General features: G+C 38.2%; 1 protein-coding gene across 2 annotated transcripts; it reads right to left on the bottom strand.

The window, feature by feature from the left end:
* Positions 1–7,629: 7,629 nt before the first annotated feature.
* On the bottom strand, positions 7,630–27,712 carry LOC149943588 (uncharacterized). 2 transcript variants are annotated; one of them, XM_090174897.1, is made up of 3 exons: positions 27,047–27,712; positions 25,954–26,976; positions 7,630–8,383 (listed from the first exon to the last, which is right to left on the bottom strand). In XM_090174897.1, exons 1-3 carry the CDS (start codon positions 27,636–27,638, stop codon positions 8,034–8,036), a joined length of 1,965 nt encoding a protein of 654 aa, XP_090031023.1. In that variant the 5' UTR covers positions 27,639–27,712; the 3' UTR covers positions 7,630–8,033. The 2 variants fall into 2 exon arrangements, with proteins under 2 accessions (XP_090031023.1, XP_090031024.1); XM_090174898.1 differs by having other exon boundaries at positions 25,954–26,973.
* Between the last annotated feature and the right edge of the window lie 215 nt (positions 27,713–27,927).

Here is a 27,927-nt window from a genome sequence, read left to right as displayed (position 1 = left end):
ATTTTGGTAATTGTAAAACAAAATCTTCAACGCAGTTCAACCTAGCAATTTCTAAAATTTTAATTAAGATTGATATTATAGGTCCATGCCTTCGTTAATGGTACTTAATGTCACTGGAGGCTAGGAGCAACAAACTCAAGGAGAACGCAGCTAGCCTTTAAACACGCTAACGAAGGGTTGCGTACGAATTTCATTGGACGAGCGTCACGAGCCTTTACGCTGAACGTTTTACGGGCGGGAGGGAAGACAATTTCCGAATTTTCCCCTTCCGATGGTAGCAGGCGCTAACCAATGAAAAATGTACACAAGAAAATGCGCGACTTTTGACGGGTTGCGTTCTCCTTGTGTGGGGTGCTGTTTGTTGCTCCTAGCTGAAGGGTCCCTTCCAAGGATGGGCCCCTAGGCCTAGGCCTAGGCGGAAATACATCCCTGCAGGGAGTTCACCTTGTTAGATAGCCGTCTTTAATCCCGACATGTCAGAAGTAAACAGGCCACGCAACGATTAAGGAGTACAAGAGCGGCCACCGCAGCGCAAGTGACTTAATGTTTCAGTTTGATTGTTACAACAACCTCTGCACGAAGTATTTGTTCTCAATTTTAAACGAAATAGCAGTGTCCGATCACAATAAGCCTTTCTATAGTCATTACGCTTGTCGAACTTGTTTTAATGTATCGTTTTCGTCACGAGATACGTAGGAGTTCAGTTCAGTTTTGAAGGGTAGATCTTTATTAAAAGGGCGACTCGTCGAATTTTAATTGTCTTGTTCAACTTGTTTAAATGTTCCACGCACTCTTTAATATTTTAGCGTAAAAGGCTCGTGCATTTTTTTATTTCAGGGAGCACGCGGGAAATCGCGCGAGCCCATTTACGCTAAAATACCAAGACCCGCGCTTGGAACTGAAAACAAGTTGAATAAGACATAAATAGGGTTTATGCTAGCGTCTATTGGCTATCGTAGTGAAACGTCACTTCTACGTCACGAGTGACGCGCTCGATACATCTAAACAAGAATGCCAATGTTATTTTATAGAAAGGCCAACTGAAACGTGATAATAGTGAGTCCTGCCATCTGGGCAACCGTAGCACTGCCAGCCGATCGCGATAGGGGTCGGTGACGGCTAATCATTATCCATGATTAAATTGATTTTTTTCGGGGAAAAAATGTAAACAAAGAAATTTACCGGTTAATATTTCGGAAAATAATTTAAAAAAAAAGTGTTATTCGTAAAATTTGAGCTTTTTATCGAAAAAAACGTCGTTTTTCCGATTAATTTTACTAATTTATCAAAAAAATTATTCGGATAATACAGGAATATAAATTACTTGATCAAAACGTTTTACGGATAATTTTGAGAGCTTTATCTATTGAATAAAAGTTAACCATCCCCGACCTCTAGATCGCGATATGGATCAAGCTTGTACTATTATTATTATTATTATTATTATCATAGTTAAAGCCGTCTTAAGCCTAGTTCCCACTTAGCGAAAAAAACAATTTTCGCGTTGAAAATTTACGCTCACGAATAAAATTTGCGATTTTTTTCAAATTCGCCACTAAAGTCGCGTCTCCGCGGTATCTAGCGAATGTTCTTTTTTTTGACCTTCACACCTTGGCGATAAAAAGCTTCAGCCAATCAGAAAACGCGTTCCCTCGATCTATTCCGCTCCCGTCGGTCACTTATTAAGCCAACTTGACCAAGATACTGAAGTAAAGGTAATTAGCTCACGAATAGAATCATTTATTTATTGAAATTATCAACAGGAACATCCATTTGGTTCATTTTGAACTGTTGTTTTATGTTAGGCCTAAAACACTACTAAAAACCCGCACGAGTTGTTTTCGGCGTTTTTAAATTTTCGCGCTAAAGTGAGAACCGCTTCCCCAGCGAACGAAAAAAAAACGCGTCTTTTTTCATAGCGCTAAAATTTTATTCGTCTCGAAAATCCGTCAAGTGGGAACTAGCCTTAAGAGTTCGAGTAGATTAGGAAGTCACCTAGACTATACAGTGATTTCAGTATCACGTGACACGACGTCACCTATGCTTTTTCCCATAGAGAAAAAATCCCGCACAAAATGGCGACCATAGCCAAAGCTACGAACTGAAACTATACTCTATGAGTGCGCGTGTACAAAACCGCCTGATTAATCGCGAACAATTCGACCGCGCTAATGGGATGCCCAGAATATCGTCTCAAAGGGACGCAAAAACCGGCACCCACGTAGCTTGAGTCGTAGATGAATGTGGAACCATCCGCCATGTTATCTAGTTCGGGGAAGAAGCGTTGAAGTAGTTCGACATCGGAAGCGGTGCATTTAGCGAGCGGAGCCATCCGTAATTCACCTCGACGTCCACGGGGATCCAAGGAGGATGGCAGGAAGTACCGAAAGTTAGGATCATACGGAGCCAATCCATACTTTCCGCTTTGACTTGTTGCCAGTACATAAGTATGGTTGGAGAAGATTATTGTAATACAAGTCCCAACTGTTACTGTTTCAATTTGAATTAATAATTTCTGTCTGACCTAGGCACTTTTGTTATCAGGTCTATTAGTTCGTTCTCAGTAAATAAAACTAGGTCGTGATTGTATCACCATAAGTCTATAATATTGATACCAGTGGAGGCCCCAGTAAAAGACAGGACTAGACTGCTTGCCTACTGGAGTTACAAAAAGGCCTAATAAGTTCAAATTGAAAATGGATTACCAAACTCCCAAACAACTTGCATAGATTAAACAATATTCCTCTATCTTTTCTGGCTGTCTGCTTATAGCAGAACTCTTGCCTGCTTGTAGCAGAACTCTTGCCTGCTTGTAGCAGAACTCTTGCCTGCTTGTAGCAGAACTCTTGCCTGCTTATAGCAGAACTCTTGCCTGCTTATAGCAGAACTCTTGCCTGCTTATAGCAGAACTCTTGCCTGCTTGTAGCAGAACTCTTGCCTGCTTGTAGCAGAACTCTTGCCTGCTTGTAGCAGAACTCTTGTCTGCTTATAGCAGAACTCTTGCCTGCGTATAGCAGAACTCTTGCCTGCTTATAGCAGAACTCTTGCCTGCTTATAGCAGAACTCTTGCCTGCTTATAGCAGAACTCTTGCCTGCTTAAAGCAGAACTCTTGCCTGCTTATAGCAGAACTCTTGCCTGCTTATAGCAGAACTCTTGCCTGCTTATAGCAGAACTCTTGCCTGCTTATAGCAGAACTCTTGCCTGCTTATAGCAGAACTCTTGCCTGCTTATAGCAGAACTCTTGCCTGCTTATAGCAGAACTCTTGCCTGCTTATAGCAGAACTCTTGCCTGCTTATAGCAGAACTCTTGCCAACACTTTAAAGCCTGTTTCAAAAGTATGCTTGGTGAGGATTCAACCATAGAAGTTATATTGGTAAAATCCTAGACAAACATACTTTTGCAACAGGCACTTAGTTCACTGGATTCATGTTTGAGTGAAGCGGAGTTCACGACGAAGCAATAAGCAGTTTGGACAAAAGTACAACTAGACTTCGTTTTTTCTTTGTACTTACAACGATATCATTATAACTACTAAATACGCCCTCTAGCGAGTCGCTCTCAAAGGCTTCGTGAGGCGCTAGATGGAACGGACGCAAAAACGGCGAAGAAAAAACTTTTGATTAATATGGAACCTTTATTCGTAACTTGCTCGTGAGTGGGATCTATGTTCGTCGCCACGGTAACGAATTTAGGTCGGCCATGGCATTAAGACGCCAATTGTGTTCACATGATTCTTAGCATCGCCAAATTGCGTGGTGTCGCCATGGTAACGAATTTAGGTCGGCCATGGCATTAAGACGCCAATTGTGGTCACATGATTCTTGGCATCACGAAATTGCGTGGTGTCGCCATGGTAACGAATTTATATCGGCCATGACATTAAGACGCCAATTGTGGTCACATGATTCTTGGCATCGCCCAATTGCGTGGTGTCGCCATGGTAACGAATTTATATAGGCCATGACATTAAGACGCCAATTGTGGTCACATGATTCTTGGCATCGCCCAATTGCGTGGTGTCGCCATGGTAACGAATTTATATCGGCCATGACATTAAGATGCCAATTGTGGTCACATGATTCTTGGCATCGCCCAATTGCGTGGTGTCGCCATGGTAACGAATTTATATCGGCCATGACATTAAGACGCCAATTGTGGTCACATGATTCTTGGCATCGCCCAATCGCGTGGTGTCGCCACGGTAACGAATTGATGTCGGCCATGATGGTGGTCACATGATCATTCGCTTCGCAAAATTGCGTGGTGTTCTTTGCCTTGTGGTCTGTGAAATGAAATAATGGCATGCCCGTCGTTTCAAGGCGAGGCCTAGCTAGCACCGAACGCGGCGAACGGATTAATTAAGAGTGAACTAAAAACCACAGAAGGGGTGTCATCGCTCGCCAATTTTGTCACGTATGCATTGACTAGACATAGGAAATATATTTTTACGTCACAGTTATCGAAAGACAGAGATACGACGGAAGCCATGATTAAAAATATCGGTGGGCGAAAACTCGTAAAATTATCGGCGATAAGCGACGTCTTTCCTTGTTTTAAGTCGAAGTTCCCACGTTGCTTATGTTACGCAGTCAAAAAACATGAAATATCTCTAGGTCCCTTCCTGATGACTATTTCGTTTCAATTCTACTATCGTGATGACTAGTATCATAAGTAACATAATAACCCTAAGTATGACACTTCCTATTGTTTTAATGCTAATTTATTCACCGAACATTTTTTTCAACCCTGACATTCTCACCAAGCTCCGAGTTGAACTCGCACTGGTAAAGTATATTTAGACACTAGGGTGCTCTGTGCTGACTAGGAGCAACAAACGCAGCACCCCACACAAGGAGAACGCAACCCGTCAAAAGTGGTTAATTTTCTTGTGTACAGTTTTCATTGGTTAGACGCTTTAGGGACTGCTGCCGTCGGAAGGGGAAAATTCGGAAATTGTCTTCCCCCCGCCCGTAAAACATTCAGCGTAAAGGTTCGTCCAATGATATTTGTACACAACACTGCGTTAGCGTTTTTAAAGGCTAGCTGCGTTCTCCTTGTTTTTGTAGCTGCTATAGGTGCGCAATAGCTCTAACAATCAGTTCGGTGAAAGTTTTTCCTAATAGGCGCTTCAATAAATTCCGCTCTTTTCCTTTATTCCCATACGCGCATGCGCGAGTCACTGAATAAAATAGTCACGTTTCTGTTAATTTTATTTGTAAGGCTAAATTTTATAGCGCGTGAGCAATTTTTCTTTCAGGAGGCGCGTGCGAAATTGAACGAGCCCTTCTATGTTGAAATATATTAAGCAGCACGCGCTCTAAAATATCACGCTTTTAAAAGTATGTCCTGGCTCACTGCTGTGTGCGAAGTGGGAAATGGTCCAACCATTGCTGCACCTTCTGCTGGGTTGAGTAGCTCGCGTCAAAGGTGCGACCATCAGTAGTAGGGTACTACTACCCATGCTGGATTTGTCACCTGTCCGGGCTTGTGGACGCTGGCGTAGGGCACTATGATGATAGACCTCCGGTGGTATGGTCTCTGTTACTAGGTACACCGGGCTATAAATTCTGACACACACTGGCTCTCTGTATTACTATTTCTAGTAAAATCACTGAACAGATTTTATTTAAGCGTCTAATGACATACTTATTTATATTATGTTACTTATGCTAGTACTGGTTATAGCGAAGAAGAGCTCGTACAGTATGTCCACGAATGTATACGGGTTAACAGAGAATATTTAACTTCAACTAAAGCCAGTTTCCATGATTCCCGGAAGATATTATCCACCTGCACGGAGAAAGGACTTGCGATCGTATCGGAGTGTCTTTCCCCCTTACCAAGAGAAAGGGGGGGAAATTACGCTAGGAAATGTGAAGGGGGCGTGGTTTTTCTTCCTGTAATCACGGGGGAAATCATGAAGCGAACAGGGTGCAAGCTGCGTATTCTCGCTTCTTTCCGAATACATTCTTGGCACGTAACCTTATAAATCCACTTTCTCAGAGATATAATTAATCTATCGATAATATTTTTTTTCAGTGGTATAAAATTTATCGTCAGTATGTTTCAAAATACGTTTTTCGCTGGCTTTCTCGACAATAATAAGTTGCCTTTAGAAAGATGGAACTTGGCACGAGCAATCTGGGAGGCAACGTTGGAACATCGTTGGCGGTCCTTTCTCCCCCTGCATTGGGAAATCTGGACAATATCAGGGTGACTTAGAGGTCAAGACTGTCTTTATTAGGGTTCCGTCTATGCCCGCTCGCCTCGGCGCCGCTCCGATTACCTGACACCTTAGGCGTTGGCGTACTAACCCCGATACAGCCTTTGATTTAATTATCCGGTTAGCGAAGACTTTCCGCGGACCCAAAGGTCTCGAGTGCTAAAAGCTCCGTTAAAAATTACGGTCTAGAAGTCAAAGCCAATTTGGCGAAGACATTTCGAACTCCCAACGACGGTATCGTCTTTCGCGGGTGCAAAAATGTTTCTCGGGGCCTAGACTCACGAAATTCTTTATTTCGTGACGGGCCTACCGTTTTTGCGACCGGGGGTAACTTTTTAATTTGGCCTCCACTCCGCGCGCTGACCGTGAGCGCTCGGGGATGAGGGGCCCCTGAACCCCCACCGAAAAAGTCAATGTTACCCCACTGTCTGTCAACACCGTCTCATTAGCCAATTGCCCGGGCGCGTGCGCGACAAAAAAATGACCGAGGCCTCCCCCTAAACTAATTTTGAAGAGAATAATATATATCAGTTTAAGGCATAAATATTTAGATTATAACGTTTATTAATAGGCAATGAGTTTCAGGGTTGTCAGCATTGTCTCATTTGTAATTTGTAATGGGGATTTTAATCGAGCTACGAAAAATATTAATTCTGATAAATTGCAGAGTTTAAATTAAATTTGGTAATCGTATTTGTAAAAGTATAACGTATAAATTAGCTGTTGTTTCTCAGAAGTTAAATTTAATTTAGTCGAAATATAATATTAAGGGGGAAGACTACAGTGGCCATTGTCTACTTTCGCGCTATTTCAAGCTGAACTCTTTTAATTTTGTATTTTAACTTATAAAATTATTATTGAAGTGTAAAACAGCCTCTTGTTTAGTGCCTAAAATAATTTTTACAATATTAAATTTAAAAGTAATTAAGTTATTTCGATTTAATTCGGACCCCGGAGCTAAACAAGTTGAGCAAGCGCCCAAACTACCCTTTAGTTAGGAACTTATATCTCGTTAACTATTAATATTAGAATTATCAAAATTATTTTAAGCACTAGAGGAAGGTTCAGCCTAATAATAAAAATATAATTCAATTATGTAATTGTTAAAACAGAAACGCTCAGCTTGAACGAAAAAGAGGCTTTTACTGTATTCTTCCCCCTTAAATTCCAAAATATCAATCCACGAAAAATATCAAATTTAAAAAAATTAATGTTAAATTTAAATGTAAAATTATGTAGCATAAAATTTCGCCTTTTTTAGAATTTTAATTTAATTTTCGTACCTAGTTTATAAGTTATATAAGTAAAATGAAATAATAACACATTTAAAATAAATTAACACCAAATGAAAATATTTATTAAAATAACTTATACCATTTGCACTGCAGCGACACAACGTTCAAGTTATTATTTAAATATATTTTTTTTACATAGAGTATTTGCGTAGTTCTTTAAGCCGTTAAGAAATTAAATACAACGCAAAGTTTTTCTGAAAAAAGTTACAAAAGTTTTTTATTGTGAATTTTTTTTATGTACAGCTAAATAGAAAATCAAATTTCCGATATTGGCTTGATACATTGATATTTTCTTTGACTCGCATTGTGTTCCTGCTAAGATGAAAAGGAAGCGGTTTTAACACAAAACAGAGTAGTTGATAGACAAGCGGATGTTGTTATTGAGACTGAAAGATATATTTCCCGAAACCAAAAAAAAAAGAATGATTTTACCACGTGCGCGGTTTTTAGAAAAATAACGTGAGCCCTGCATTCGGTGGGATCAATTTTTTTCCGACAAAGCTTAAGTGTTTTTTAGCAATACATGGGAGTTTCGTTGTAGGACCAGCCAGCCGGCGTCCTGTCTTGACCGTTGGTCTGTCTCAAACCTATATTTTCGACTTGTTGGATGGCATCACCCGGTGCGCTTGACCAGTTATCGTGACTAACTGGTGATGATCGCTGGTACGATTGAGACATCTTTGGACTCAGGGTACCGTCGCTGTTGGCTCTACCGTTGCTGAAAACGCTTTGGGGACTGATTGCGCATGATGACCCCTGAGGAGACTGGTTCGGTGAACCTAAACTGGACATTGACGTCTTTGGTTCCATATTGCACAGACCAGAAGCGGTCCTCATACCCGGTGACCAGTTGGTAGCGAGCCCTGGAACGTTACAAATTAAATTTTAAATTGAATAATATTACAATGGAATAGGTAACTAGAGTTAACGTGGTAATTAATCAAATCAGTTGTTTGATAGTCTGAAAATAGGAATTATTTTAGGAACATTTCTTGTGAAAAAATCTTAAATAATTTTCACTTTAATGACTTTCTATAATAATAACTTAAAAAAAGACTTGATCTATTTATAAAACGGTGAAACTACATTAAGTGTTAATATTAGCGTTAGTATTAGTATTGAATTTTTTGAACTATCGGTATTGTTTGTGATAAATATGGTAAAACCTATATTTAAATGTAATTAATTTTTCCAAGCATATATAATTTATCTATCATATTCCACTGTTCAATTTATTCACTTTCCACTGTCTTAATGTGATGATTCTTTGACATTTTGTGTTGCTAATAAAGAACTAAAGAACAAAATTAAAGATATGTTAAAACACTTTTGGTTTTTCTACCAACCACGATATCCCTGATATGTTCAACACTTTTGGTTTTTCTACCAACTGCGATATCCCTGATATGTTCAATACTTTTAGTTTTTCTACCAACTACGATATCCCTGATATGTTCAACACTTTTAGTTTTCCTACCAACCACGATATCTCTGATATGATGAACACTTTTGGTTTTGCTACCAACCACGATATCCCTGTTATGTTCAACACTTTTAGTTTTCCTACCAACCACGATATCTCTGATATGATGAACACTTTTGGTTTTGCTACCAACCACGATATCCCTGTTATGTTCAACACTTTTAGTTTTCCTACCAACCACGATATCTCTGATATGATGAACACTTTTGGTTTTGCTACCAACCACGATACCCCTGATATGTTCAACACTTTTGGCTTTTCGAGCAACCGCGATATCCCTGATATATTCACCACTTTTGGTTTTTCTACCAACCACAATATCCCTTGATATTTTTAACTATTGGTAAATCTAAAGGCCCCTGTAGATGAAAATTTTAATAGTGACATCTTGCATTAGCTAGCGGCGTACAATGACGTCTTAGTTCTGGAATTTTATTCTATTTACTGTAAAATCAAAAGGCCATAAAAAGCGGAGAGCAACGATGAGCGTCACTCGTTTTTACGTCCCTGAAGGCGCTCTTTTTACGATGATGCCTTTTATTTCTAAATGTGTTGGGGACAAGTGGGGACGGCGTTAGGGGATTAAATCCCGGGGATACCATTACCGTTCGTTTGACTACCAAATCTCGGGTCAACGGTCCCCTTCTCTCCAGGGACGGTATGTCCCGCCCGGGGAACACCTAAAGATCGGGCCTTTGTCTAGGACGCTTTTTGGGGTATTTAGTCGTGTCGGGGTGGAGAGTATTGGGAAGCGCGAGAGTGAAACGTTTCGTCTGTGGTGTCTGTAACGGTATATCTCGGGTTCGAGATAGGGTACGCGTAAGTCCTCGACGGTGGAGGCCATGTGGTATCGAAGAAAAGTTCCCTCGGAAGTGAAAAGGGTCTTCTCTTTGAGCGAGAGGAGTCGGCCCACACACGACGCCGACACGCGCTCCCCCGCGGGCCACGATACTATACGCACCCCCCAAAAAACCTTTTATTTTCAAACCAGCCATAACGGTAATCATTGTACTCAAATCTCCGCCTTTTTTCCAAGCCCTAAACTTATCAGGACAGTCGCCGAGCGAGATTCAAATAATCAAACCGTAACGATACAGAATTAATTACTTCAGCACTAGGCTTCTTAACTATTCATATGTTTCGACGCGAAGATGGCAAGACTGTAAGGAAGATCCTTATGATAATGGTAGTAGCATTTATTTTAGTGCTATATCTCAAGAAAAATCGTTATGGGTTTTCTAAAAGACATTTTCTGCCAAAGAGTTAAAGTAACGCTTTTACAAATAACCCTTTAGGTCGCGGCAAAAAATTGCTATCCCTATTACTAAACAATTACACTGAACCAGAAATATATAAAATATCTTACGATAAAAATATCTAACTCCTTATACTGCTAATATTATAATTATTGAAACATGTACCAACGCAGCTAGATACCGCTAATATTCCTTTAAATAAAAGATCATTCATAGCCGATTATAGAGTTTGTGCTGCCGCGACTGGACGTATAACAGGTTTGTCTATGGTTTATCTTTATACTGCCAAAGCTGAAAGTTTTCTATGCATATATCTGGCAGCATTTTTCAACAGGGTGGGCAAGACAGTCACAGCGGGGTTTATTTGGGCGCCTATTTTCAAAGTTTCGGAAGAAACATATAGTTATTCGTTATTAAACCTATTTAAAAAACTTGTTTCTGGATTATCGTCCGCTAAGCAGACGCTTTGTGTTTCTGGATTATCGTCCGCCAAGCAGACGCTTTGTGTTTCTGGATTATCGTCCGCTAAGCAGACGCTTTGTGTTTCTGGATTATCGTCCGCCAAGCAGACGCTTTGTGTTTCTGGATTATCGTCCGCTAAGCAGACGCTTTGTGTTTCTGGATTATCGTCCGCCAAGCAGACGCTTTGTGTTTCTGGATTATCGTCCGCTAAGCAGACGCTTTGTGTTTCTGGATTATCGTCCGCTAACCAGATACTAAGTTTCTGAATTATCGTCCGCTAAGCAGACGCTTTAAGTTTATGGATTATTATCCGCTAAGCAGACTCTTTGTGTTTCTGGATTATCGTCCACTAACCAAACCCTATGTGTTTTATAATAGGAAATCATTTGCTTAGCAGACGAAAATCCAGCAGTATAAGTGCTTGTCGCATTGGTCGCTACGTGACTCTATGTAAACCGAAAAGGCTATTCGAGAATTGTTTCAGGTATTTCATCAAATTATCACTTATTTTCGTGATTTACCGTAGCTCCCAATTAGGTGGGTAATTTATGATAGCGTGGTAAGACGACAGTCAGATAGGCCTAATGTATTTTCCCTCTAGCGGGCCTCTCAGTCGGATTCCTCCGCAGATCCGAGAGTATCGGGTGTCGAGCTATTAAGTAGTCCAAGACCCTGATGTCAAGCGACGATGGCTTCGCTGACAAGACAGCATTCCAAAAATAACACTGCTCGCTACAGAGATTCACTCAAATTCTACTTTTACATTAGCTGGCTGCTAATAAATTTAATTACACTTTTTTATTTGGTGTTTTTTCTCGAATATTTTAATTTGCAACTGAACAAAATAAAATATCAAGATAGCCCAGTTCATATAATAAGTTCTTGGACATTAGCAGAAGTAACAAACTATTTTCTAAGTAAGAGCAGCAAAATACTTTCTCCTTAACTCAAAATTCCAAATGTAAAATGCTAAATACTTTCTTCATAACTCAAAATGCAAAATACTTTCTCCTTAACTCAAAATGCAAAATGTAAAATGCAAAATACTTTCGCCTTAACTCAAAATGCCGAATATAAAATGCTAAATACTTTCTTCATAACTCAAAATGCCGAATATAAAATGCTAAATACTTTCTTCATAACTCAAAATGCAAAATACTTTCTCCATAATTCAAAATGCAAAATACTTTCTCCTTAACTCAAAATGCAAAATGTCAAATGCAAAATACTTCCTTCATAACTCAAAATGCTAAATACTTTCTCCATAACTCAAAATGCAAAATGTAAAATGCCAAATACTTTTTCCAAAACTCAAAATGCAAAAGTAAAATGCCATTTACTTTCTCCAAAACTCAAAATGCAAAATGTAAAATGCAAAATACTTTCTCTATAACTCAAAGTGCAAAATGTAAAATGCAAAATACTTTCTCCATAACTCAAAATGCAAAATGTAAAATGCAAAATACTTTCTCCATAACTCAAAATGCAAAATGTAAAATGCCAAATACTTTCTCCAAAACTCAAAATGCAAAATGTAAAATGCCAAATACTTTCTCCATAACTCAAAATGCAAAATGTAAAATGCAAAATACTTTCTCCATAACTCAAAATGCAAAATGTAAAATGCAAAATACTTTCTCCATAACTCAAAATGCAAAATGTAAAATGCCAAATACTTTCTCCAAAACTCAAAATGCAAAATGTAAAATGCCAAATACTTTCTCCAAAACTCAAAATGCAAAATGTAAAATGCAAAATACTTTCTCCATAATTCAAAATGCAAAATGTAAAATGCAAAATACTTTCTCCATAACTGAAAATGCAAAATATAAAATGCAAAATACTTTCTCCATAACTCAAAATGCAAAATGTAAAGTGCAAAATACTTTCTCCATAACTCAAAATGCAAAATGTAAAATGCCAAATACTTTCTCCAAAACTCAAAATGCAAAATGTAAAATGCAAAATACTTTCTCCATAACTCAAAATGCAAAATGTAAAGTGCAAAATACTTTCTCCATAACTCAAAATGCAAAATGTAAAATGCCAAATACTTTCTCAAAAACTCAAAATGTAAAATGCAAAATACTTTCTCCATAACTCAAAATGCAAAATGTAAAATGCCAAATACTTCCTTCATAACTCAAAATGCTAAATACTTTCTCCATAACTCAAAATGCAAAATGTAAAATGCCAAATACTTTTTCCAAAACTCAAAATGCAAAAGTAAAATGCCATTTACTTTCTCCAAAACTCAAAATGCAAAATGTAAAATGCAAAATACTTTCTCTATAACTCAAAGTGCAAAATGTAAAATGCAAAATACTTTCTCCATAACTCAAAATGCAAAATGTAAAATGCAAAATACTTTCTCCATAACTCAAAATGCAAAATGTAAAATGCCAAATACTTTCTCCAAAACTCAAAATGCAAAATGTAAAATGCCAAATACTTTCTCCATAACTCAAAATGCAAAATGTAAAATGCAAAATACTTTCTCCATAACTCAAAATGCAAAATGTAAAATGCAAAATACTTTCTCCATAACTCAAAATGCAAAATGTAAAATGCCAAATACTTTCTCCAAAACTCAAAATGCAAAATGTAAAATGCCAAATACTTTCTCCAAAACTCAAAATGCAAAATGTAAAATGCAAAATACTTTCTCCATAATTCAAAATGCAAAATGTAAAATGCAAAATACTTTCTCCATAACTGAAAATGCAAAATATAAAATGCAAAATACTTTCTCCATAACTCAAAATGCAAAATGTAAAGTGCAAAATACTTTCTCCATAACTCAAAATGCAAAATGTAAAATGCCAAATACTTTCTCCAAAACTCAAAATGCAAAATGTAAAATGCAAAATACTTTCTCCATAACTCAAAATGCAAAATGTAAAGTGCAAAATACTTTCTCCATAACTCAAAATGCAAAATGTAAAATGCCAAATACTTTCTCAAAAACTCAAAATGTAAAATGCAAAATACTTTCTCCATAACTCAAAATGCAAAATGTAAAATGCCAAATACTTTCTCCATAACTCAAAATGCAAAATGTAAAATGCAAAATACTTTCTCCATAACTCAAAATGCAAAATGTAAAATGCCAAATACTTTCTCCATGACGCAAAATCCAAAATAATTTCTCCATAACTCAAAATGTAAAATACTTTGTCCATAACTCAAAATGCAAAATGCAAAATAATTTCTCCATAACTCAAAATGTAAAATACTTTGTCCATAACTCAAAATGCAAAATGCAAAATAATTTCTCCATAACTCAAAATGTAAAATACTTTCTCCATAACGCAAAATGTAAAAACTTTATCCATAACTCAAAATGCAAAATACAAAATGCATTTTGAAAATTGGTTTTTCTAAACTCAAAATGTAAAATTCTGGTATTTTGCATTTTGAGGTTCTGGAAAACTATTTTACATTTTACATTTAGAAAAACCAATTTTGCATTTTCAAAATGCATTTTGAACATACCTGAAGTGCAGCAAAGAAACCAAAATTAAAATTAAAATCTAACAGAAAATGTTGTATTTTCGAACATTTCCTGTTGACGAAAAATTTGGTTTACAAAATCTGGCTTAGTTTTATTTTGTCAATACGATGATTTTGGTTAATCGCTAGGGAGTTTTGCTTGTGACCTCAAGTACTTCGTATCAAAATACTAAATTCGATCTTAATCACGACTTCATAATCTACCCGTGGGCGAAATTCATGACAGGAATTCGCAATTCTAACAATTTACGAAATTAAACGCGTTTATTATAATATTTTGCATGGTTAAATGAATTTTGGTACTTATCGAATTAAAGGAAGTGCAAGTTGAAGCTTAGTTAAACACTTTATTTATAAATGTAATTGTGTTTCCATCTCAGAAAGTCTGAAACGCAGTAGCTCTAAGCCTCTAAAGCCATGTTTTGCCCATATGGGCACGACAAGCGCCAAATTAGAAAAATAGTTTACTGGTCTTTAACATTAAGGTTTCGCTTAGCAATAATTGCATCCGTGCTGAAATTTTGCAGCAGTTTTATTTAGTTTTAATTTTCAGCGTGTCAAAAGTCCCAATTATTTTTTGTACGCAAATTTATTTCTTGGGGGGAAAAGGTCCTGCTAAAAACAACGTTTTCTTTCAAACTTAGATTACACAAAAGCGATTGCTTTAAATATTTGCCGTTTCTTTGTATGGAATTCGCCAGTTTCAAAATTGTAAAGGTATTTTCAAATACCACAAGTAGAGCCAACTGCCTTACTTTGGACACTCGTTTTTATTTCATCGCAATTGGCCAAGCTGGTACTTTTGCGCGAGACTAATTTTAAGAACGTGCTGCCTTATTCAGTGCCAAATCTTTATTAATTAAGATTAATTAATTAATATTTAGGCAATAATTAAATATTTAAGCCGTAGTTAAATATTGAAGCAATAATTAAAAATTTAGGCAATGATTAAAAATGTCGGCAATAATTAAATTGTGAGGCTATAATTAAATTGTGAGGCTATAATTAAATTGTAAGGCTATAATTAAATTGTGAGGCTATAATTAAATTGTGAGGCTATAATTAGCTTGTGTGGCTATAATTAAATTGTGAGGCTGTAATTAAATTGTGAGGCCATAATTAAATTGTGATTCTATAATTAAATTGTGAGGCTATAATAAAAAATTTAGGCCAGAATTAAATATTTAGGCCATAATAAAAAATTTAGGCCATAATAAAAAATTTAGGCCATAATAAAAAATTTAGGCCAGAATTAAATATTTACGCCATAATTAAATATTTAGGCAATAATTATGGAGCGCAAAAAAGTAATATGGTTGCCCGACCTGCCGTGGCGTAACTAGGAAATCCGCCCCCCCCCCCTCCCCCGCGAAAAACGACTCGGGGCCCCTTTTAAATAGCACCGATTTTAATCATATACCTTTGGGGGGCCCTAGTTCTCGCCCCCCCCAGCGCCGGGGGGTCTGCGGGGGCGCTATTTACGCCACTGCCGACCTGACTTAAATCGCTTCGCATGCCTAAAGTTCGTTTATGAGGATTTTTGCACGACAAGTCCATATTTTTTAACTGATTATATTAACGCACATGACACTCAAAATAAAACTACGGCAGCATGTCTGGTCCACATGGGAGAAAATTTGTTTACTACATAGAAATCAGAGAAGTACCTCTATATTCCAATCGGCGGGCTGAGAGTAATTCGAATAACCGTTATATTTCTGATTTCAATGTTGATCTGGTTTTAATAATTTTACATTCAAACTTATTGCTTCCGTGTATTGATTGAATAAAAATATTTAGTTTTAAATTTTGTTTATTATTAATGGCAATAAGTCAATTTAAGTTAAATTAGTAAAATAAAATAAATTATAATGATTTTTATTAACTTTCTATAGGACTCGAATTGGACTCGAATAAACATTTTTGGACTCGAGGTGGACTAGAAACGATTTATAGAGAGCTCGGGACTCGCGGAAGTTCTATTTTACGATTCACTTACTTCGGTCATTAGAATTTAGACATAATAATCCAATGTTGGTGCGGAACTAAATTTTATAACAGCTTATATGGCTACTTTATCTCAACTTTTCGTCAACACCGGCATTTAAACCCACTTAAACTAGGCTTTTAAGGTCTGATGTGACCGTCGATTTAAACTAATCGTAAACTAATTTTAAACTGATGATACTTGATTTAAACTGGCAAGGGATTTAATATAAACTGGCAGGGGACTAATTATAAATTAGTACGGGACTAATTTTAAACTGGTGAGATACTTGAATTAAACTGGCAAGGGACTAATTATAATTTGTTATGGGACTAATTTTACTTTATTACGGGGTTAATTTTAAACTGGTGGGATACTAGTATTAAACTGGCAGGGGAGTAATTATAAACTGGCAGGGGATTAATTATAAACTGGCAGGGGATTAGTTATAAACTGGCAGGGGACTAATTATAATTTGGTGTGGGACTAATTTTAAACTGGTGGGATACTAGTATTAAACTGGCAGGGGATTAATTATAAACTGGCAGGGGACTAATTATAATTTGGTGCGGGACTAATTTTAAACTGGTGGGATACTAGTATTAAACTGGCAGGGGATTAATTATAAACTGGCAGGGGACTAATTATAATTTGGTGCGGGACTAATTATAATTTGGTGCGGGACTAATTTTAAACTGGTGGGATACTAGTATTAAACTGGCAGGGGATTAATTATAAACTGGCAGGGGACTAATTATAATTTGGTGCGGGACTAATTTTAAACTGGTGGGATACTAATTTTAAACTGGTGGGATACTAGTATTAAACTGGCAGGGGATTAATTATAAACTGGCAGGGGACTAATTATAATTTGGTGCGGGACTAATTTTAAACTGGTGGGATACTAGTATTAAACTGGCAGGGGATTAATTATAAACTGGCAGGGGACTAATTATAATTTGGTGCGGGACTAATTTTAAACTGGATAGATACCTGAATTAAACTGGCAAGGGACTAATTGTAATTTGTTACGAAACTAGTTTCACTTTATTACGGGACTACTTTTAATCTGGTGAGATACTAGTATTAAATTGGTAGGGTTCTAATTATTTCCGTTGCTATGCAACTCGTTTTGAAATTTTTAATATTTAGGCTTAGTTTCTCTATTCGGTGTTATAATAATCAGCTAGGCTAATACCCAAGGCACCACCTTAGGCCTAAGTCGTCAAGCGACTTTTGAAGCCTTTAATTCAGGTGGCCGGGTTACAATGCGTAGGAGGGTGGTGGCAAGCCCTGCATGCCACGCGATCGAGCCAACAGCTCCCTACACTAACTATTACCGTTAACCTCAACAAGTTTTTATGGAAGGGGAAACCGAAGAACTCGGGGGAAAACCCCTTAAACCAGTGGGGAGAGAACTTGCAAACTCAACGCGGAAGGAGTTGTTCCGAGTTTTCACCCAGTGCCACAAGCTGGGATCGAACCCGGCTCCTCTTGCTGCGAGGCGAAAGTGCTAACCACTCTGCCACCCCACTGATAGTCGCAAGCCAGATTTCCCGCACGGTACTGACGACCAAATAGGACGAAACCGGTCTACCGTTGGAATTTCTGGCTATTTTATTTAATTTAATTTAGTTTTTCACTCGAAGATCTATTTGGTCCGAGTTTCGCATCATTTTGTTTGCTCGAAGATCTATCGGTACGAGCTATTAGTAAGTTTTTAAATTTCTTCAAATTTGTTAGGGTTTAGCTTTTTTATCCCTTTTCATAATGGACTAATCTACTTTTTCGCTAATTTTATCATCCTTTAGGAGTAATTTTAAGCTTTTAAGGTACTGGAATTAAACTGGCAAGGGAATAATAATAATTTGTTACGAAACTAATTTTACTTTATTACGGGACTAATTTTAAACTTATGAGATACTTGAATTAAACTGGCAAGGAACATTATAAACTGGTATGGGAGTAATTTTAATCTAGTGAGATACTAGTATTAAATTGGCAGGGTACTAATTTTAAACTAGTGAGATTCTTGAATTAAACTGGCAAGGGACTAATTATAATTTGTTACGAAACTAATTTTACTTTATTACGGGACTAATTTTAAACTTATGAGATACTTGAATTAAACTGGCAAGGAACATTATAAACTGGTATGGGAGTAATTTTAATCTAGTGAGATACTAGTATTAAATTGGCAGGGTACTAATTTTAAACTAGTGAGATTCTTGAATTAAACTGGCAAGGGACTAATTATAATTTGTTACGAAACTAATTTTACTTTATTACGGGACTAATTTTAAACTTATGAGATACTTGAATTAAACTGGCAAGGAACATTATAAACTGGTATGGGAGTAATTTTAATCTAGTGAGATACTAGTATTAAATTGGCAGGGTACTAATTTTAAACTAGTGAGATTCTTGAATTAAACTGGCAAGGGACTAATTATAATTTGTTACGAAACTAATTTTACTTTATTACGGGACTAATTTTAAAATTATGAGATACTTGAATTAAACTGGCAAGGAACATTATAAACTGGTATGGGAGTAATTTTAATCTAGTGAGATACTTGTATTAAACTAGCAGGGTACTAATTATAAACTGGCCAGTTATTAATATAATTTGTTACGACACTAATTTTACTTAGTTACGGGACTAATTTTAAACTATTGAGATAATAGTATTAAACTGGCGCGGGACTAATTATACACTGAAGTGGGACTACTCTTTAACTAGTGTGAAATTAGTTATAAATAGTTTGCAGTTCTTCGCTTTGGCTTGGGTCTACAACGCTTTTAAACCAAAGACCTGACTGCTTTCAAAGAGTCTAAAGAATTGTTTGAATTTTGAAAAAAAAGGTTTGAAAAATGACCAAATTTGATTGGTCGTATCAGCTATCAGGACGTGGTACGGAATGGGAGTGGCTAGCTCGAAATAGTCGCTTAAATAAAACCTGTTCAGTTATTTGCCTAGCCGACGTACTTGCGAAAGGGTGATATTTTGAAAGCGCGCGCGCGCTGCTTAATATTTCAATGCAGAAGGGCTCGTTCAATTTCGCACGCGCCTCGTGGAAGAAACAAAAAAAAATTCGCGCGCTCTATCAACTTTAGCCTTACAAATTAAACTAACATAATCACGTGACTATGTTATTCAGTGACTCGCGCATGCGTGTATGGAAGGGGAAAGGAAAAGAGAGCGGAATTTATTGAAGCGCCTATTTGGGTCGAATTTTTTAAAATGATGAATACGGACAATCCCGGTAGATATGTAAAATTCGTTTTTCAACAAATACCAACCGTCTTGGCCGCGAGGTTTCTGGCTGAAGTAATTATTAGAGCGGGGGCAAGACGGCTCATCAATCACGGTCTCCAGAGCGGAACGTACTGCGGCGAACGTCGACACTTAGCGCGGGATAGAGAGTCAACCCGCTTATCACTTTTCGTGGCCCTTCAACCGGCTGATGGGTGCTGCTCTTCATCTCGACCTCGGATGGGTCCTCGCCGTCCCGACTATCTCGAGGAAACCTTCATCCTCGTTTTGATAGTTGAGGCAAACTTTTTATTCCGGCTCCGAGGAAAGGCATACGACCAGATCCCTTCTATAAAAAGGACGGGCTGCGATCTCCTTCGCTCGAGAGTGAAGAGAAATTGATATTTTGAGTGCATCGTTGCTTCGTTCCGAGATAGAACGCAACGCGCGCGGAACATTATGAAGAAACTCATCCTTCGTTGCGGAGTTATTTATTAACCCCGATAATGGTATCGCGGGGGTTCCCAAAAAATGCCGTATCCTAAACTAAGACAATGCCGTTCGTCGCTACTTTCAAACGCGTTCGGCAAAAGCCTACTCGGAAAGCACGCTTTCGGCGATCGAAAGTTGGAGGAAACGAAGAGCTAGATTTCGCGGAACGTTTTCGCGACGAAATGTCATATTGTCGCGTTCGTATTTCGGGACTTTCTCGTCTGTTCCCACGTGCTCTTTGAAGTTTCTTGGCGTCGCGAATGACGGCTTAGACTGAAGACATCCGAACCAATTTCCGACCACGAATCGGAGATCTTCACCCCAGGGACTAGTTCGCTTGGGAACTTTTAGTTATTTCGAGTTTATCAGAAATGGGATGTCACCTTTTACGCAACTTTGACTTTCAGTCGACAAAAGATTTACTAGCAATGATAATTGGTGTTTCGATTGGGTTTTAATTACATAAACCGACTTAACATTTTCCCTAGATAAGATTGTAGTTTTTGAGATTTATGTACAAAAATTTACTATAAATTAAAAATAAACATACTAAATTAACTTTTAAGATTACTCGCTCACTTCAGAAACAGATACCCAGAAGATTATCATTAAATTAATGTCTTCATGAAATTATTCAAATTTAATTATTGGTTCGTATAGAAATTAATTTTGGTAATATTATTCCCGATTTAAAGATTACCAAAACCTCGATACCAATATTCTGACAAATCCGGGTTATAAAATCAGCGAACACATTATAAGATAGCAAGCTACTATGTATGGAAAAACCAAGACTACATAATCAAAAACTTTCTATCAATCATTCCATTAGAACATTGTTTATTTCTCGTCCAGATCCGTGTCGTTATTAATCTACGAAACTAACCAAACATCGATATAATTGTTTAACTTATTCGAGTTGAAATAAAAGATTTCCACCCCCCTTAACGAGAGCTTTGGTCGGCTTTGTAGATCAGTGCTCCCCGCCCCTTTAAATATATTTCTTTCTTTTAAATATTTATAAACATGGACGTCCGGTAGCCGTGGCTCTCAACGTGTTACTCGAGACGCGAGTGAAGTTGTAAGTTTTTTTCTTTCTCTCGCTTTGGATATTTGGCTCTTTTTGAAATCTATAAACAAACGTCGACGGCTAAGCGAGACTTTTGTAAACTATAACGTTTGGAGATGATGATTCCTCGGCGTTATACTATTAGGAGATGCCGAGAGCCTTCGCTCGCCTGTCTTATCCATCGCGACCGGAGTTTGCGCGCCCGGAGTAAACTATCCGATAATGTAAGCTAGATATTGCTACGGCTTAATATTTACATTTTCGCGGCTGCCACCGCAATTTGCGAGTCGACAAGGAGAAACTTAGTTTTCCCTTTGCCACGGTGCCAAGAAGGTTAGTTAACGTGTAAACTTCATCGGGGATTCGTTACTTTCCATTTTCCGGTTTTCGGGTTGCTGGCTTCGGTTGGATAATTCATACGCGGAACGGCTAGAAAGTAAGCCCAATCTTTGGATTAAACTACTACGTGTCACTGCTGGCTGGTCTAACTAAGCTGTAAGGTAGGATATTTTTGGCTTTTTTAGTAAAAGGAATATATCTTAAATTGAAAGGTCGTCTGCATGCAATAACACTAGTTCAGGATTTTGATTAATCTGTTGGCAGAAATACCAAATTATGTGATTCACCACATGGGGTATTTCTAGAGTAATGAGATGTACCAGTCATAGGTAATCACGGGAATTCACTAAAGATAATCACCGTAAATTATCGATAATGGTTTGAGAAGTCGAAGGAAATCAGGGAAATATGGTGAGAAATCACAGACCGTTTGCTAAAATTTCATAATCAGTTTCACAAAATGTTTATATATATGGAATTTTGAGAGGGTATTTAGAGTAACTGATTTTGAAACTAAAACCACATTCACACTTACTATCGCTTGAGACCAGTTGTCATGGCGAATTTAAGCCAATATCATTGGTCAAAACTGACATAAAAACCGGCTTAAACTGGGTTTTAAACTGTAGTGTGATCGTGGTTTATAGGTAACATCTCCAAAAGCGCTTGAAAACCGTAAAAAACCTAACTTCCGCAGTCCTTCGAACTTCGTTTATGGAGATATGAATCGACAGAAGCCAAGTTTTGCGGTATTTCAAGCTCTTTTGGAAGCCAAGCTATAGCTATAGCTATTTATAAAATAGAAAATTGTAACAAAAATAATTAGTTCCGGATAATTTATTATTAAACTGTAAAATACTTCAGTCTCCAAAATTTAATTATAGCTGAATAGAGAATTAATTTATGGTAAGAAGCTAAATCCGCCCGGTGTTGAAAGCGCACGTGGGCGGGAGTCGGCTTTCTCTTTGTAATATCAATTTTCTTTTCCTTCGGCTCGCTCGAGAAATAGCGCCAAGAAAATTTGCCTATTTCTCAAATGTACCCAGATGGTGATTTCTCGCTCTTCGCTTTAAATCATAGAGTCGTCGGAGCCCAGTGATCTGAGCCAAATAGCGTGTTTTATTGAGATCCGGAGTCCACGCATGCTTTAGCCCGCTCCATCTGGGGGATCGAGACCGCTTTCATCTCTTACTCTTATAATAAATAATAGGCGCACGCGGTTCTATATTCCATCGTGCCTTCATTATCGTTCTCGACGAAAGAAGGAAAATACATTTATTTTAAACTTTGACTCCGTCGTTTATTATAAAGACTTCTCCATACCGCCTTCGAAAATGGCTTCGTAATATACGCGTGTTGAGATGCCCAAACAAATTCATTATTAAGATAAATTCACGCCATAATTTTCTTAGGATGTTATCACGGATTAAGTTTGTTTAGTTCTTTAAATAGCCGGACAAAAGGTTTAAGATCCAACAGTGACACACGCTGCGAAATCAGACAATTCAGTTTTTTTAGTACTCTGAATTTTATTTTTAGGATATTATTACGGATTAAATTTGTTTAGTTCTTTAAATATAGTAAAGGTTTATTTCGAAACTGAGAGCTAAGTGGGATAGCTGTCATGATAATGAAATGATATTTCCGAGGGGCTGACCACTTGGCGTACTCGGTGTATAGCTTCCCATATAGAGAGTACGTAATCCGCGTAATCTGGGGGTAGTTCGCGTATGCTTATTTCACGTACTCTTCGAGTAATCGGTGTACAAGCAAACTTTAAATGATCAACCCCTCGAAAAACACAAAAATTGCCATATGAGTTCTACTGCAAATAGGAAATATAAATAAAAAAAAAATAGATGGCGCTACAAATTCATATCCCGAGCCCCTGAATGGAGATGGCAGAAATAAAGATTTATAGATGAATTTGTTTCACGTGTAGTTATAATTCATAAAGTTAATACCGTTTCTTAACTTTATTTGAAATAATTAATTCACTATAATTGAAATACTTAAGGAAACAGTATCTGCACGTTTTTAGTATACTAGAGAAAATTGTAACTTAATTATTTGAACTCTTTAAAAACGTAATCTATTTGTGAAAAGCAGATTTGAAGGTGTAAATTAGATTTCACATTCAAGATTTTACCTTAAAATTTTAAAGGCAGAATTGTATTTAGAAGTGGATCTTGATTTCAAGAAAAATTTGAACATGACTTCAATTTCAAAAATTGTTATTATATATGTATATATATGCTCTAAAAGTTAAAATAATAAACTATGAAAGGATTACACGGGCGTTAAAATTTTAATTCAGTTTCAGTTAGATACTCTAATTCCTTTTAGCGCGAACCGGGCCGTACAGATTGGGCAAGAAGTGGCAAACCCTGGGGCCCGACTGAAAAAGCCCATGGGCATGCATGTTGGGGTCCAGACGGCCCCGGTCCCTGAAATTTTCACTGCCGAGACATTTGAAGAAAATGAGATTACGTCCTATACGCAGGGCCGGATTAAGTGGGGTACGTAAATCGGGCCTGACAAGAGAGGGGGGAAGCCGGTACAAATTACCGGGGCCCGTACAAGTTTTGGGGCCCCGAGTTTGAGCCTTTCTACTATACTTCTCCCGCGAAACGTTGTTAATTAGAAAAATAAGGTAGCTCTTGGGGCCCGAAAGTATTGTTTTTCCAGGGCCCGGGCCCGCTCTCGGCGTCCCTACCGCACGTTTTGCACCGACTTGGGCTCTGAACTCATTTGGGGCCACTCACTGCTTAAACCGGGCCTGTTCCTATGTCCGGGCCCGAAAATTATCGAGATATTAATCTAAATTTTTACTACGACTTTAAAGTCAATTCAGGGGCGGATTTACCATAAGGTACATTAGGCACAGTGCCTAGGGCCAACGAAGGAGATAAGATAAATATTTGCTTTCCTAGTGATAGCAGATCCCACCAATCTTTTGGAGACGATAGTGTCCCTTTAACTACAATTTCATTCCATACCAGATTGAAACGAGTTTTATCAGCTATGCCATGTATCCGATAGTCAAGGAGGGACCGAAGTATAAATAAAATTGTATTTATAATCTGACCACTTGAGACAATTACAGCGATTTGTTATTTATTTATTTTCCTCTACGTCATTTGGTGCGAAGTGATTAAATGTGGTGTCATTCTATTTCTAAAAATATTCTTAATCACGGAAATTTATTTTCCATGATTTCTACCCCGGCCGGACGCCATAACCGTGATACATTATGTTGGCCGGTCGTCAACCCGAGGGGCTGATCACTCCGCGTAATCGGTGTACTAATGGGATTACGCGTAATCTTTGAAGTCCCTGCCTTTGGCAGTGCTAATCTAAGCGTAATCCGGTGTACAGACTTTCTAAGAGTGGTTAGCCCCTCGCGTCAACCAAACGCTAAACTTAGCCCAAAATACGTAGTAATTACAGATATATTTCAAACTTTATTCCCCAATCCCAAATACTTTATAACTCAATCATGATTAATGATCAATTGAACATTTCGTCTATAACATTTCACTTATCTTTCTAAAGAAATAAAATAAAAGGTAGCTATCGTCCTCATTTAAAATATTAATATTTTAATTTAATAGAATTACAAATACCGACACTTTAATTAAATTTTACTTATTTAGAAAGATAAGTAGAAAATTAAATTAATTGGTTTCAGCTATCCTATGCTTGCTCGTGAAATCAATTTGTTTCAGTTATACAATGCTTGCTTTTGATATCAATTTGGTTCAGTTATGAAATGCTTGCTCATGAAATCAATTGGTTTCAGTTATTTTATGCTTGCTTTTGATATCAATTTGGCTTAGTTATGCTAATTACTTTTGATATCAATTTGGTTTAGTTATGCTAATTGCTTTTGATATCAATTTGTTTCATCTATCTTATGCTAATGGCTTTAGATATGAATTTGTTTCAGCTTTTTAATGCTAATTACTTTTGATATCAATTTGTTTCTGCTATTTAATGCTAATTACTTTTGATATCAATTTGTTACATCTATCTTATGCTAATTGCTTTTGATATCAATTTGTTACATCTATCTTATGCTAATTGCTTTTGATATCAATTTGTTTCAGCTTTTTAATGCTAATTACTTTTGATATCAATTTGTTTCTGCTATTTAATGCTAATTACTTTTGATATCAATTTGTTTCTGCTATTTAATGCTAATTACTTTTAATATCAATTTGTTTCTCCTATTTACTGCTAATTACTTTTAATATCAATTTGTTTCAGCTATTTAATGCTAATTACTTTTGATATAAATTTGTTTCTGCTATTTAATGCTAATTTCTTTTGATACCAATTTGTTTGAGCTATCGTAAGTTTGCGTCAGAAATCAGTGTTTCAGTAATACTATACGCTCTAAAGGATTTTTGAGAAAACAGATAATAAGATATGAGATGAATGTTTATTTACTCAATGAACTAGCTATTTCGTATAGGAATTATAAGTCGCTAGTTGACTTGGGCCTATAATATAAGGTGGTGCCTTGGGTATTAGCCTAGGTGATTATTATTATAATTATTTGATGATTAGTTACCTGGACTTCGGTAGTTGAGCTGATCGACGTGTGAGGTGGAGGGCTGCTGCTGTTGATGCTGATTGACGTTGTACGTGGCCGTCTCTTGCAACATGACTCCGTTGCACACGGACGGGGGCGGAGTCGAGCCCATGGGGCCATCGGACACCCCGGGACTCGGCACGGCGGATTGTTTGGAAAAGGCGCATCCCGTCAGACTACCGATGGCCGTGGCGTGGCTGTTCACGTAAGGGTGTTGCCACCAAGACATATTTGCCGCTTGAACGTCGCGCTCGCCACCGTTGTTCAAACTATTGTAGATGACGTTGGGTGTCGTGGCTATTTGACTTTGCAATTCCGACTCTATTTGGCCCATGGTACCACCGCTCGTCAAGGCGCAATTGGAAAAGTAATGACCGTTGGTTAGTCGGAGATGTGACTGAGTCATTCCGCTCGAATAACCGTACTGGGCCGCGTCCATTTCGTTGTTCTGACTCAGAAACTGATTGGAAGGCACTTGGCCGGAGTTCGAGAAGGCCATATTCGCGGTGCCGCAGGTGACGTTGGGACTAGCTTGCGTCACGTCGTACGGCGTGCCGAAGACGGCTGACAGCGCCGTGTTCTGATGATAGTAGGACGGATACGTTTTACTGGCCTGACACTTTCTCCTGAAGCCCCTCGGACGCCGTCGAAAAGAGCCCTCTTCAAACATGTACTCGCTGGCGGGATCAATCGTCCAATAATGTCCTTTTCCGGGTCGACCCAGTCCTTTGGGCAACTTGATGAAACATTCGTTGAGGGATAAGTTATGTCGGACGGAATTTTTCCAGCCTTGGTAGCTGCCGCGAAAGAAGGGGAATCTTTGCTTCAGAAACTGATAGATTTCGTTTAAAGTCAGTCTTTTATTAGGCGAACTTTGTATGGCCATAACAATTAGCGCGATGTACGAGTACGGCGGTTTCTCTTGACGTCGCAGACCAACTCCGGTTGTCTTTTTGGTCGAATCCTTCTCCCCACCTTTTTCGCCGTTACTATCGGAACCTGCTAGGAATAAAATAAGTCTTTTTAGGAAAACTAAATATTGTATATCAACAGAAAAGTGTGAAACACTTACCGTGAGTTTTTTCCTTGCTAGCGGCGGTATCGCGTACAGGATCGGCGGCCCCGTGTTTACGAGCCGCGTTCTCTAAATCCTTCGCCTCGATCATCGCGTCGGTCTTTCTCGACTTGGACGCGTTTTGCGTCGTCACGCCGTCGATGGCATTCTTGTAATGGCCGTACGTAGCAGTCCCGGTCGTCACCGGAGAAATATCGCAATGTTGACGAGTCGAGGCGGACGATCGTTCCGCCGATAACTCGACGTTCTTGCGATGTCCCATCGAGACGAGGAAATCAACGGGATCGCAGCCGCCGAATCTCGGCAGTTGAAGATCTTGGAAAGCTGCCTCGTCGTAAACGGCCTGTTGCGGATGATGATGAGGTTCCCCGGAGACGCCTCCGACGAAAAAGTCGGGTTCGCATTTCACCGCTTCGTAGTTTAACTGGGTGCCCGGATTCCCGAGAACGGGAGCCCCGGCGTAGAAATCCGATATCTGGAGACTGGCTGCGGTTTCGGTGGGGCTCATGTTCGAGGGATTAAGATCGGGGTTCGGTATTAGACCCAACATGCTTCTATCGTGTTTGTCGGACGAATAGTCTAAATCCATCAAAGGTCTATGCTTCTATCCTATCCATCGCGGGCTCCGTTCGGAGTTTAACAATAACGCGACCGCTACGCCTAACTATATACTACGCGTAAATAATAGTAAGCACGCGCGATCTCGAGTGGTTTGACGCGGTTCAACGTAGAGGGTATGATAAGAATCCGCGGGCGCTCTCGCGGGTTTTTCGATGATAGTGAAAGGCGTCGAACCCCTTCGTATGTCGATAAATCAAGCTCCCGGCTTTGGTCGCCCAAAAAGACACACTCGTCATCACCCCCGGGTCAGGTATCCA

The sequence above is a fragment of the Leiobunum rupestre genome, chromosome 5 (genome assembly GCF_980474605.1).
Source record: "Leiobunum rupestre chromosome 5, qqLeiRupe1.1.hap1, whole genome shotgun sequence".
In the NCBI taxonomy this organism is placed as follows: Eukaryota; Metazoa; Arthropoda; class Arachnida; order Opiliones; family Sclerosomatidae; genus Leiobunum; species Leiobunum rupestre.
The sequence above is the reverse complement of the archived record's forward strand: the minus strand, read 5'-3'. Positions and strand labels throughout refer to the sequence as shown.

Coding starts and splice junctions, on each gene's coding strand:
- LOC149943588 (XM_090174897.1), bottom strand. CDS start 27,638: ATGGATTTAGACTATTCGTCCGACAAACACGATAGAAGCATGTTGGGT. Junction 26,977..27,046: donor TAGCAAGGAAAAAACTCACG/GTAAGTGTTTCA, acceptor TTTTATTCCTAG/CAGGTTCCGATAGTAACGGC. Junction 8,384..25,953: donor GCTCAACTACCGAAGTCCAG/GTAACTAATCAT, acceptor GTAACGTTCCAG/GGCTCGCTACCAACTGGTCA.